Source organism: Malaclemys terrapin, chromosome 1, assembly GCF_027887155.1.
Source record: "Malaclemys terrapin pileata isolate rMalTer1 chromosome 1, rMalTer1.hap1, whole genome shotgun sequence".
Classification (NCBI taxonomy): Eukaryota; Metazoa; Chordata; order Testudines; family Emydidae; genus Malaclemys; species Malaclemys terrapin.
Window position 1 is genome coordinate 305,118,388 of NC_071505.1, and position 12,644 is coordinate 305,131,031.

The following is a 12,644-nucleotide window of genomic DNA, read 5'->3' on the forward strand; positions in this document are numbered from 1 at the left end:
CCCACCGACAATCAGGGTATGTTGGCGTTACACATACATGCAAGGCAAGGGACAACTCAATGGCAGTACAAAACCTGTGTCAACAGTGGGAGAGGGGGCTGCTTTGGAATATGAATGGGTTAGAACAATGGGGTTGTTGTTCACTCTGGTTATTAGGCCTACAAAGCTTCAGTCTCAATGTAATCTTCCTGTCATGCCTCTGCCCAGATCAACGTAATTGCTGGCCCTGCCTCCAAGGGAGAATAGTGTGGCCAAATGGAACAGCCCATGAACCGAGAGTCTTCTTCTGGTAAATCTAGACTGTAAGATATTTGAGGTTGGGTCTGGATTTTAATTCCTATTTGTACAACACCGAGCACAAAGGGGGTCTTTACTGAGATTGGGAAAGCCCAAGTGCTACTGTAAAACAAAATTATTATTAATTTTTGTACCACAGTAGCACCTCCAAGCCTTAGAGTCAGGACCCCATTGTGCTAGGCACATATATAACAAAAAGATGATTCATATTTGTAAGAATCTAGGATGAGATTTTCACCCCAGCTCCAGCCCCTATGACTGGGTCTAACTAGAGAAGAATTATTTTGACACAGGAGCCGAGGAAGACAGCCTACTGTCTTCTGAGGACCCCACACAAACTCACTGTAAAAGTCATGCTGGGGTGGGACTGGGAGGGGTTTGTTGCAAATGCCAGGAGCCAGAGATGCAGTGCTATGTGCCATGGAGATTTTGGGCACTACAGATGCCCCTGTAAACTGGGGAGAGGCTACTGTCACATAGGCAGCCCTCCAGGAGTGTCTAAGCTATGCTGGGACCTCTGCAGCACCTGGAGCAGTTCAGAATTAGGAGGATGCAAATGTGACTTAAAGTCACCTTAGGAACCCCCCACAACTCCCTAGGCAGAGTACAGACTCTCCCCTCTACAAACTAAGGCCTTACATATATGACAAAAGGCAGCAGATGGATACAAACAGATATGGGAAAACTAGTGAGAGAAAAATACATACAAACAAAAATAAAATAATAAAAAAGTCTCTCCCATTCACACCTCTTTATGTACAACGAAAAATATCTGGGAAAAATCTTATCAATATATCTTTAATTTTACCCCTGTCTTTATTTCAGAGCTCATATCTGAGATATTCTTCAAGATAAAATAGAGAAAAAAGCTATTATCTAAATAAGGACCAATGCAAATGGATAAATAGGACTTGTGCTTCTAAGATAGGTTCATTTGCAAATCGCTCCCTACAATAAACTTAAGACGGCTAATTCAGAAAAAAAATGTTGCTATTTATTCATAATATTCATCATTGTAAATCCCAAAGGGATGTGGTCTCTTTGCAAATCAAGTGCCAACTGGATCAATTTCTGGCATTAAAGTGTTTGGGTTATATATTTAGTTTATATCCACCAAAGCATTTGAGGCCCATGTGATTGCCAGCTGTGTAGCTATGTAACACCAACAGATCCCGGTCATCGGTGGGCAGGATCGAACCTGGAGCTAAATTCATCCGGTCGGCCACTGTAACGAAGAGTTGCATCGTCTTCCTAAACGGCTTCGTACACTCAATATAGAAAGCAAGGGCCCTGCGTACGTCCAAGGAGTGCATACGCTGGTCTTGGCGTGTGGCGTGCGGCTTAGGATGGAAGACTGGGAGAAATATATCCTGGTTGACATGAAAAGCTGATACCACCTTGGGAAGAAAGGCAGGGTGGGGGCGAAGCTGCACCTTGTCTTTATGAAAGACTGTGTATGGAGGCTCAGACGTGAGCGCCCTGATTTCAGAAACACGCCTTGCTGAAGTGATGGCTACAAGGAAGGCTGTCTTCCAAGATAGGTAAAGGAGTGAGCAGGTAGCCAATGGCTCGAACGGGGGCCCTGTGAGCTTGGAGAGAACCAGGTTAAGATCCCACGCCGGAATCGGTTGACATTGCTATGGGTATAGATGGTCTAAGCCCTTGAGGAATCTGACAACCATTGGGTTAGAGAACACCGAGGAAGTGTGTTCTCCTGGGTGGAATGGCGATATAGCGGCCAGGTGAACCCTGGCCGAAGATATCGCCAAGCCCTGCTGTTTTAGGGATAGGAGATATTCAAGTATAAGTGGAATTGACGCCTGCAAGGGGGGCGTGGCTCGCCGCTCGCACCAACAGGAGAAACGCTTCCACTTGGCTAAGTAAGTGGTCCGTGTAGAGGGCTTCCTACTTCCCAGCAGAATCTGTTGCATAGGATGTGAGCATCGCAGCTCTGCCCGATTCAGCCATGGAGCATCCACGCCGTAAGGTGGAGTGATTGCAGGTCGGGGTGACAGAGTCGGCCGTAGTCCTGAGAGATCAAGTCTGGGCACAAGGGAAGCGTGATCAGAGTTTGTACCGATAGCTCCAGAAGCGTGGTGTACCAGTGCTTTCTTGGCCAAGCTGGAGCGACTAGAATCATACATGCCTTGTCTCTGCGTAGCTTGAGCAGTACTCTGTGGACCAGTGGGAATGGAGGGAAAGCATAGAACAGCTGGTCTCTCCATGATAGGAGGAAAGCGTCCGACAGGGAGCCCGGAGATCGCCCTTGGAGGGAGCAGAACACGTGGCACTTCCTGTTGGCTTGTGAAGCGAACAGGTCGACCTGGGGAAATCCCCACCTCTGGAAGATGGAATGGATGATATCTGGGCGAATCAACCACTCATGTGTCTGGAAGGATCTGCTGAGACTGTCCACTAGAGTGTTCTGGACTCCAGGGAGGAACGATGCCATGAGATGTATCGAGTGGGCAACGCAGAACTCCCACAGGTGAATGGCCTCTTGGCATAGGAGAGACGACCGGGCCCCTCCTTGCTTGTTGATGTAGTACATGGCTGTGGTGTTGTCTGTGAGGACTGACACGCAACGGCCATGTAGGAGACCAAGAAACGCCTGACAGGTTAGGCGCACCGTCATCAGCTCTCGAACATTGATGTGCAGAGCCAGTTGGGATGCGGTCCACAGGCCCTGGGTATGGTGTTCCCTGAGGTGAGCGCCCCAACCTAGAGATGAAGCGTCTGTGACCAGGTGCAGGGAGGGTTGCAGGGCGTGGAATGTCACTCCTGCGCAAACCGCCTTGTGATCCAGCCACCAGTTGAAAGAGGTCAAAACCGGGTTCGGAACCGTGACCACCATGCTCAGGTTGCCCAGATAAGGACAGTACACCGATGATACCCAGGCCTGAAGTGGGCGAAGCCGAAGTCTGGCATGCCTGGTTACGTAAGTGCAAGAGGCCATGTGTCCCAACAGGCCAAGACACGTCCTTATCGTGGTGATCGGGAAGACCTGGAGTCCATGGATGATGTTTGTGATGGCGTGGAACCGAGCGTCTGGTAGAAGAGCTCTGGCGAGTGTGGAGTCTAAGACTGCCCCGATAAACTCTATTCTCTGGGCTGGCTCCAGAGTGGACTTTTCTTCGTTGAGCAGAATGCCTAACTTGCGGAATGTTCGTAGTATTATCTGAACGTGAACATGAACCTGCTCTCTGGTGCGGCCGCGCACCAGCCAGTCATCTAGATACGGGAACACCTGTATCCTTTGATGACGAAGGTATGCTGCCACGACAGCCATACATTTGGTGAAGACTCTCGGAGCCGCAGACAAGCCGAAGAGAAGGACGGCAAATTGGTAGTGCACCTTGTTTACTACAAACCGCAGGAAGCGCCTGTGCGGGGGGTAAATTGCTATATGAAAATATGCATCCTTCATGTCGAGGGTGGCCTACCAGTCCCCAGGATCCAGGGAAGGGATGATGGTCCCCAAGGAGACCATGCGGAACTTCAACTTCACTATGAATTTGCTGAGTCTGCGTAAATCTAAAATGGGTCGCAGACCCCCTTTTGCTTTGGGGATCAGGAAGTAGCGGGAGTAAAACCCCCTGCCCCTTAACTTCGACGGAACCTCCTCTATGGCCCCCATAGAGAGGAGCCCAAAAACCTCCTGGATAAGGAGATGCTTGTGAGAAGGGTCCCTGAAGAGGGACGGGGAGAGGGGGTGGGGGGGGGAATGAAGAAAACTGGAGAGCGTATCCCCTTTCCACCGTGCGAAGGACCCAACGGTCCAAGGTTATAAGGGACCAAGCACGGTGGAAACAGGAGAGGCGATCCTGAAATAAAGGAAATGGATCCTGGGTAGTGGCTAGTACGCCGTCCTTGAGCGCACCTTCAAAAATTTTGCCTAGGGCTTGAAGGTGGTCTAGGAGGGCCTTGGTTCTGACCCGGTTGGGGGCCGGTTAACCTCCGTCTACCACCTCGTCCCCGCCTTCTGAGGAAGTCCTGTCTCGGACGAGGGGGAGGGTAGAACCTTTGTGGCTGGGGCCTAAAGGGCCTGTGCTGGGGTCCTGGGACATGCATCCCCAGGGAGTGCATGATGGTTCTAGAGTCCTTGAGGCTCTGCAAACGAGAGTCCGTCTTGTCCGAGAACAATCCCTGTCCCTCGAACGGCAGATCCTGCAGTGTCTGCTGCAGTTCTGGCGGTAACCCCGAAACCTGGAGCCAGGAGCCGCGTCGCATGGCTATTCCAGATGCTAGTATTCTGGCGGCTGAGTCCGCTATGTCTAGGGAGGCCTGCAAGGAGGTCCTAGCCACCTTTTTACCTTCCTCCACTAAGGCCCCGAACGCCTCTCTCGAGTCCTGGGGAACCAACTTTTTGAATTTACCCATGGAGTTCCATGAGTTGTAACTGTAACGGCTCAAGAGCACCTGATGGTTCGCGGCTCTGAGCTGCAGACCCCCTGCTGAGTAAACTTTACGCCCGAACAAATCGAAGCATTTGGTGTCCTTCGATTTGGGCGCTGCCGCTTGCTGACCATGGCACTCTCTTGCATTCACTGAGGACACGACTAGTGAACACAGTGGAGGGTACTTATATAGGTACTCATGGTACTTGGAGGGGACAAAGTACTTCCTCTCTACACCTCTGGCAGTGGGTGGGATGGAGGCAGGGGTTTGCCATATGGTATTGGCGTTAGCCTGAATCATACGAATTAGCGGTAATGCCACCCGGGATGGGGCATCAGCCAACAGGATGCTCACCACCGGGTCTTGTACCTCCACTATCTCCTCTGCCAGCAGGTCCATGTTGCGTGCCACCCTACGTAATAGGTCTTGGTGGGCATGGAGATCTATTGGGGGTGGGCCAGAAGCTGTTGTGCCCGCCACTGCCTCATCCGGGGAAGATGAGGAGGATGCCTCAGGGGGTAAGGGATCCAAATGAGGGTCCGGCTCTACGGGTCCCTGATGTGAAGGATCTCCTGCCCCGGGGTCTGGGGCCTGTGCTGGTGTTGGCACAGGAGCCTCCATGCCCCCTGGGGGAGGACGGGAGATGGTGGCCTCCGGAACTCTGGGCTCAGATTGTGCCGAGCGAGAGGCCGCTGGTGGAGCCCCTTGCGCTTAGTGATACGCCCACGGGGTCCAGAAAGACCAATGCGCAGGGTCCTGTGTAGGGTCCTCTGCCCCTTCCTGCCAATGACCCAAGTCATCAGCAGCCTGACCCTGAGCAGGGTACTCCGATCGGGAAGCCCCGTCGGACAAGCAAGACGCCGATCTTGAGGGCCAGGGCGGTGCCAAGCGTGGTTGCATCAGCTTGGCCCGGTACGGTGCCGGTCCACAGGCGAGCGGTCTCTGCGCGGTGCCGATGAGCGGTACCAGGATCGAGAGCGGTGCCGATGGCCATGCCGGTACCGAGATCCAGATCTGGATCGGGATGACGAGGACCGCCTGTAAACTCGGTGCCGGGAGCGGCCTCTCGAACGGGAGCGGCGCTCATACCGGTGCCAAGAACTGCGTCTGGATCCCAATCGGTACCGATGCTCAGGACAGTGCCGAGACGTAGACCGGTGCCAGGAAGAAGACCTAGGCCACGAGTACGACGGATTGCACGGTCCAAAGGGCAGGCAGTGCCGCGGGCTGCGACGGCGCCGGCTCCGTGAGGGCGATGAGGTCTTTCGCTGTTGCGAAGGTCTCCAGAGTAGAAGGGAGACAGGGCTCCACCACAGAACGAGACGGTGAACCAGTCCGCACCAGACTCAACGGCCCTACCCCCGGTGCCAGAGTCAACGGTGTTGAGGATGTCTGCGCGCTCTGGTGTTCCAAAGGCGGATGCGGCTCTACCACCGGTGCTGGGGGAGCCGGTGACTGTAGGACAGCGGCGTCCTGAGTCGTGCGGGGTCTTTTATGTCCCAGAGACAGGGAACGGCGCCGAGGCGCTTGTGGCGGACGCAGTGCCAAGGGAGGACGGTGCCGTGAGGCTCTATCTGCGTCTGCTTGCGGTGCAGTACCGGCGGGTGCCACTGGGGCGCTGCGCACCGAGGCGCTAGGTGCCGGGACTTGGCGTGCCGAAGGAGGATCTGGGCTAAGTGCCATCTCCATAAGGAGCTGCTTGAGTCTGAAGTCCCGCTCCTTTTTGGTCCTGGGTCTGAAAGCCTTACAGATTTTACACTTATCTGTCTGGTGAGACTCCCCTAAGCACTTCAGACAAGAGTCGTGAGGGTCTCCCGTTGGCATAGGCTTAGCACAGGCTGCGCACGGCTTAAAGCCAGGAGCCTTGGGCATGAGCCCGGCTGTGCGCCAGGGGGAAAGGAGGGACAAATAGCCCCCTTAACCCCCACTAACTATTTACAACTATTTATTAACAACAAACTACTAATCTAAAGAATATAACAACAACCATCTAGAATAACTAACGAGTAAAGCTAGGGAGAGTGGAGAACAGCTATGCCGCGCTCCACAGTTCCAACGATCGTCACGGGTGGTAAGAAGGAACTGAGGGGACGCTGGGTCGGCTGGGGTATATATCCAGTGTCATGAAGGCGCCACTCTACAGCCGACCCACCGGGTGTTGCTAGGGTAGAAAATTCTCCGACGATCGTGCACGCGCGCACACCTAATTGGAATCGATATGAGCAAGCACTCGAAGAAGAATGACCTGCTCCCAGGCCACTCCAATTTAAACCAGGAGACACTTTAGCTCAAAATATTCAGATGATCAGAACTGCTGCTTTATCAGAGAGAGAAAGAAAGGCAGTTTCTCAAGTAGCTAGGACTCAAAACCTTTAGGACTTCATATGTCAAATTAACACTGCAGTCATGACCTAAGCACACATCACTCTGAGAGCTTACAGCCTCAGGAGTCAAAAGCCTGCATAGATGGCGTCTTTAAAGAATGAACTCTGTGTGAAATCCTATTTAATAGGCAAAGTGCCATAGTCTGTAGTAGCTGCAGTTTCCAAACGGTGTGAGGATGTAGCCCTATTAACAGGGCCGTAGCAACAAAGAACGTGGCCCCCTCCGAACATATGTCCGGGCGGGGCCCCTTACAATGCAGAAACTGGAATGCGGTATTTATTTTATACAATATACAGGGTTCATATTAGGTATACATAGGCCTACAGTGTACATGTATTCCGTATTTACGCAAAGCGCTTCTTTCGAGCCTTGTTCTCCGCAAATTGGTTAATCAATGCATCATAGTCCAGAGATCTGGCAATCTTGTTTTCGATTAAGATAACTGCAAGCGCAGAAAGCCTGTCATCTGTCATGGTTGAGTGCAGGATATTCTTGATCAGTTTCATTCTGCTGAAGCTCCTTTCAGCACCAGCGACAGTAACTGGTGTGGTCAGAAGAATTCTGATGCAAATGCAAAGATTCGGATATATCTCTGAAGTCTGTTCTTGTATATGTACGTTAAAAAATTGTTTGCCGTGACAAGTCCTCTCTCTTTCTCGATGACATAAATAAAACGATTCAATTCCATTATGAGTTTGTTGGCATCAATGTCTCCCATTTTTCTTTAAAAATTTTTGCTGTGATTCTCCAGTTCATTTTCTCTCTGACACTGCTTCAGGCTGTTAGCGTTGTACAGAAATCCAAACAACTTATACTACTCCGCGAGTTGGTCGAATTGTGACGAAACAGAAGATATGGCCTGATCAGTGAGAACAAGAATGAACTGCGATTTGAATTTTTCTTCAGCAGAAAGACGACTCGAATCATCAGCACATTCGTAATCAAACATTCTCTTCTTACGTCGCACCCTGGTTTCTGGAAACACCTGCTCAATACCCATATGCTCTGCTATTTCACGTGCATTTGTGACCACAGAGATATATCCTGTATTTCGATAGTCTTCCAAAAACTTCTTTGTAGCACCGACTTCTGCCTGCAGTACGTCAATTGCCACATTTGGTGACTGAATTAATTTGCTGGTTTTATTGACGTGAAATAGTATATCATACCAAGTGTACACAGTCAGAACAAAAGGCCACATAGTAACATGGTCTAAAAGCGCACCGGCTTCTGTTGCTGTATTACCATCTTTCTTTTCGAGCGCATATTCTCGCAAAGATGACAAAGCATTGCACAATTCTTCAAGGTGATAACGCAATGGCTTCACAGCATCAATTCTCGACTCCCAACGAGTGTCTGATAACCCTTTAACAGATATTGGCATATGTTCTTGAAGTATATCCCAACGTGAAGGTGAAGAAGAAAAGATAACGTATATTCTGTTAATCAGACCGAAAAAGTCAACGGCATATTTCGATGACTTTGCCGCGTCTGAGATCACAAGATTCCAAGTGTGAGCTCCACATGGTACATACAAGGCAGTCATTTATTTCTAGCATGCGGGCTTGAACTCCTTTATTCTTTCCTCTCATATTTGCGCCGTTATCATAAGCTTGGCCTCTCATGTCAGCAATGTCTATTACTAAGTTGTTTGCCTTTTCAAGAAACGCTTCCAATAAGCCCTCGCCAGTTGTATCATGAACATTAAGAAAACCAATAAACGCTTCATGAATATTGACACCATCTTCACCGTTGCATTCAACAAAGCGTAACACCACAGACATCTGTTCTTCATGTGACATGTCGGGAGTACAGTCCAAAATAACTGAATAATATTTTGCTTTTTTAAGCTGCGCTATGTTGGCCTCTTGAATGTTACTGGCAACAAGTTGAATCAGCTCGTTTTGGGTCTGTGGACTGAGGTACTGAACATGTGTCTCTGCCTTCTTAATCCTCTGTAAAAGTTCGCTGAGGACGAACAGAGGATACGGAGGGCGCTCGCTACCCTCTATTTAACAATGCAGTAAATGTACTTTTTGAGGTGACATAGTCACAGACAGCCTTGATGAGGTCCATACCTCTTCCCCATTAAAAAAAAAAAAAAGAGGCAACCTTCTTATGAAGTGCAATTGTTAAAAGCATGCTTGGCAGACTACTCGGAAGCAGCTGGATATCCAACAGCTACCCTAGATTATAAACCCAAGCAAGAAACGGTGAGCATAAACCCTCACTCAGCATGCCAATATTTTTTTTGCCATTTTCCCCAGTTTCTTCCATCTTGTAAGTATTACTTCAGGGTCACCTGGGTTGAGTCTGTAGAAAGGACTGCTTAAATATGTGTCACCTGGTCACCCTCTTCTAGCAATACCCCATATGCTTTATCTCTACTAATTAGATATGAAATCTTAATTGAAATACTGCTAGCATTTCATAATTAAACAATATTTTCAGGAAAAACACTGTAGAAGAGAGCAAACTTCCAGTTCACCACAAAATTCTTAAACTCTAGACTCAGTTTTCCACAGCACAAGTAAAATTTTACATAACCAATAAGAAATAAGATTACCATTAACATTTACATACACTTCACACACAAAAATTAACATATCAACACACTGCAAATGCAAGTAATCCTAACACAAGTGAACTGGGGAAAAACAGAGACACTATATTAAGTCTCTATTTCACTGCATTTTCGCTTTTTTGACTGACGCTGAAAATATCTGTTCAATGTGTAGTGGCAGCCAAAAATGCTAACAGAATGTTAGGAAACGGATAGATAATGAGACAGAAAATATCATAATGACACTATATAAATCCCTGGAAATACTTCTTCACACGACAGTCAACCTGTGGAACTCATTGTCAGGGGATATTGTGAAAGCCAAAAGTATAACTGGGTTAAAAAAGAATTAGATAAGTTCATGGAGGACAGGTCCATCAATGGCTATTAGCCAACATGGTCAGGGACACAACCCCATGCTCTGGGTGACCCTAAACCTCTGACTGCCAGAACTTGGACTGGACAAGAGGGGAAGGATCACTCAATAATTGCCTTGTTCTGTTCATTCCCTCTGAAGCATCTGGAACTGGCTGCTGACAGAAGACAGATGGACTAGATGGACAATTGTCCTGACACACTATGGTAATTCTTATGTTCTTATGTCTATTCCTGTAACATTAAATGAAAGCACATGGTCAAGTGTTCAAAGGCTACATAAATGGCCTCAATACAGAGGTATTTCTCAGTATCTAGTCTCCTTTTAACTTCAGAATCCATCTTGTTGTTGCTTCTCTTATCTTGTCTAGCAATTTCATGGCATTATTTTGTCTTTATATGTTTAAAAGTGTTCACTACAGGTAATGTAAAGATTGTTTGGTACCAAACTGCCTCTGCCATTCCCTCTTCCCAAGCAGACCTGTACCATGGTTGAGTCCTTTATTTTACTCTCTCTGATTTATTTGGAGAGATCTGGAAAGAAAAGTAAACTGGATCGTCGTCCTTCCCCCAAACAGTTTGCTTCATTTTACCATTCTGTGCTTAAAATTCTTTCCCAGGCTTTTACCTCTGACAAAATTATGTAAGGTATCTCCATCTTCCATCTGCACAATATTACAGAGGGAAGAAATATTTCTATGTACAACAAATCCTCATAAATCTAAATAAAAAGACACAGCTTTTCATCAGAGCCAAGACAATCTGGATTCCCTACCTTTAGGAATCTCTAGAATCCTAAAGATATGGGGTCTAATCAGATTTTCTAAATGTTCTAAACAGTGTTCTATAACAAAATGTTATAAAGACACTACAAAAGTTTCCCAATTACTTAGAAATCTAGGTCCCTAATTATTTGTAAGAGATCCTATTCCAGCTGAAATATGTGCTGCAAAACTATTACTGGACTATTCAAGATCATAAAAAGGTAAATAAAATGCACTTTCTGGTTAAATGTACAGAAGGCTAGTTGCATAATATGGGCTACTCATATCTGGAAGATTAGGAATTATAACATTAGGTCAAGTGAAATAATTCTTAAAAGACAAACCTACTATTATCATGGAAGTAAAATACAGGTTGTTGTACTACAGATTTTTATGTTTTAGCTTTTGAGAACTGTTGACATTTTGAAACCTCATTGAAATTTATATCATAATCTGAAACAGACTAGAAATTTCATAATAAACTCAACACTGATGTAACAATAAACTTTTTAGGATTTCCTTTGTACTCACCAAGGGCTCTGCCATGATGATGCGAATTTTGCGCTCAGCCTGAGTCGTAAAGTTAACAAATAAGCTCTTCAGGACATATTCGCCTGGTTTACTGTCTGGGTCAACACTGATGGGCAACATGGCTGGAGGTCCCTTTTCCCTTTGTGTGCCAGAAACAGGTGGAACTGGTGGTTTGATGTATCCGTTACCAACTGGAGAGGCTGAAATGTACAAGAAATATGTTTACTTTTGGCAACACCTGCATGTTTTAGTTTTCTAAGACTTCCAGTTTCTTATCAGTGAAACAAAGCAACAGATTAGATAATACTTAGTCCTGCTTTGAGTGCTCTAGATGACCTCTCAAAGTCCCTTCCTGTTCTATGATTCTATGATCATCAGGCCAACATACTATGTAAAAATAAATTCTGAAAGTGTGCACTTGTTGAACAAAAATGTGAAAATTTATACTAGGTTCTGTGGTCTATACATGATCTAGATTGTCACAAGAAACTGTAGATGACATCTTATATCTTATGACTGAGTACAGTTTACTTTTCATGTTCCACTCTGTACTGTCTTTTACATGATGAGACTTGCCATCACTCAGCACTCTTAATAACGCTCCAGTTTCTCATCACCTTATCTTCCATGCAAGATCACTATTGCTCAATTGTCAACTATTCTCTTTATTGTTATTCAAAATGCTCAACTCCCACAAACGTCAGGAGTATAACTCTTTGTGTGTGTTAAAAATAGAATATAGAGCACCTGATTTTCCTCTCACTTATAAATCAGGAGTAAGTCCAGTGAGTTTCACCAGTATAAACCATATGCGAAAAGAGTCAGGCCCCAAATATTTTCTCTGATACTGAACATCTATTATTTTATCAGTTTACCTGAAAGGACAAAACACTGTTGTTTTATTAACATTATTTATCAACCTCATAAGCATTATGACAATGTGCACTGTATTTAGCTCTGCTTCTGTTTCTTATAACAAACCTGAAGAGAAATAAAAGTAAATGCCAATACTGTTTTTCTATTCATCAGAACCCTAAACTTAAATTCCCAAACTTATGCCAGAAGAGACTTAGTCCTCTATACGGAAAAAGTGACATGTTTGATCTTGTGGTGTGATGCTGGCTGCATCCCCTGCTGTTCACTTTCCAGTTGGTATAAGAAGTGGTATTATGAGCAGCTCTCGATGGAGCAGATCACCTGCCACTCTTGCTGCAATTCATGTGTCAGAATACCTTTGAGCAGCTGTGGGGGCAGAGAGATTAAAAAATGATAAAATGTACAAGGCTGATACTTCCCAATCTTGCTACAATCATAAGAGAAAAACACCAAAA

The 12,644-nt window shown here is 46.7% G+C and overlaps 1 protein-coding gene across 8 annotated transcripts in view; it reads right to left on the bottom strand.

Annotated features, from left to right (window-relative positions):
• FRY (FRY microtubule binding protein) overlaps nt 1–12,644 on the bottom strand; it is a 422,104-nt gene that overhangs the window by 243,158 nt on the left and 166,302 nt on the right. For 7 of the 8 annotated variants that reach the window (XM_054015341.1, XM_054015336.1, XM_054015335.1 and 4 more), the window contains exon 2: nt 11,314–11,513. In XM_054015341.1, coding sequence (XP_053871316.1) covers nt 11,314–11,433 — 120 coding nt within the window. In that variant the 5' untranslated portion in view covers nt 11,434–11,513. Of the gene's footprint in view, nt 1–11,313; nt 11,514–12,644 lie in introns of those variants that run through there. The other variant, XM_054015343.1, reaches the window with a different exon arrangement.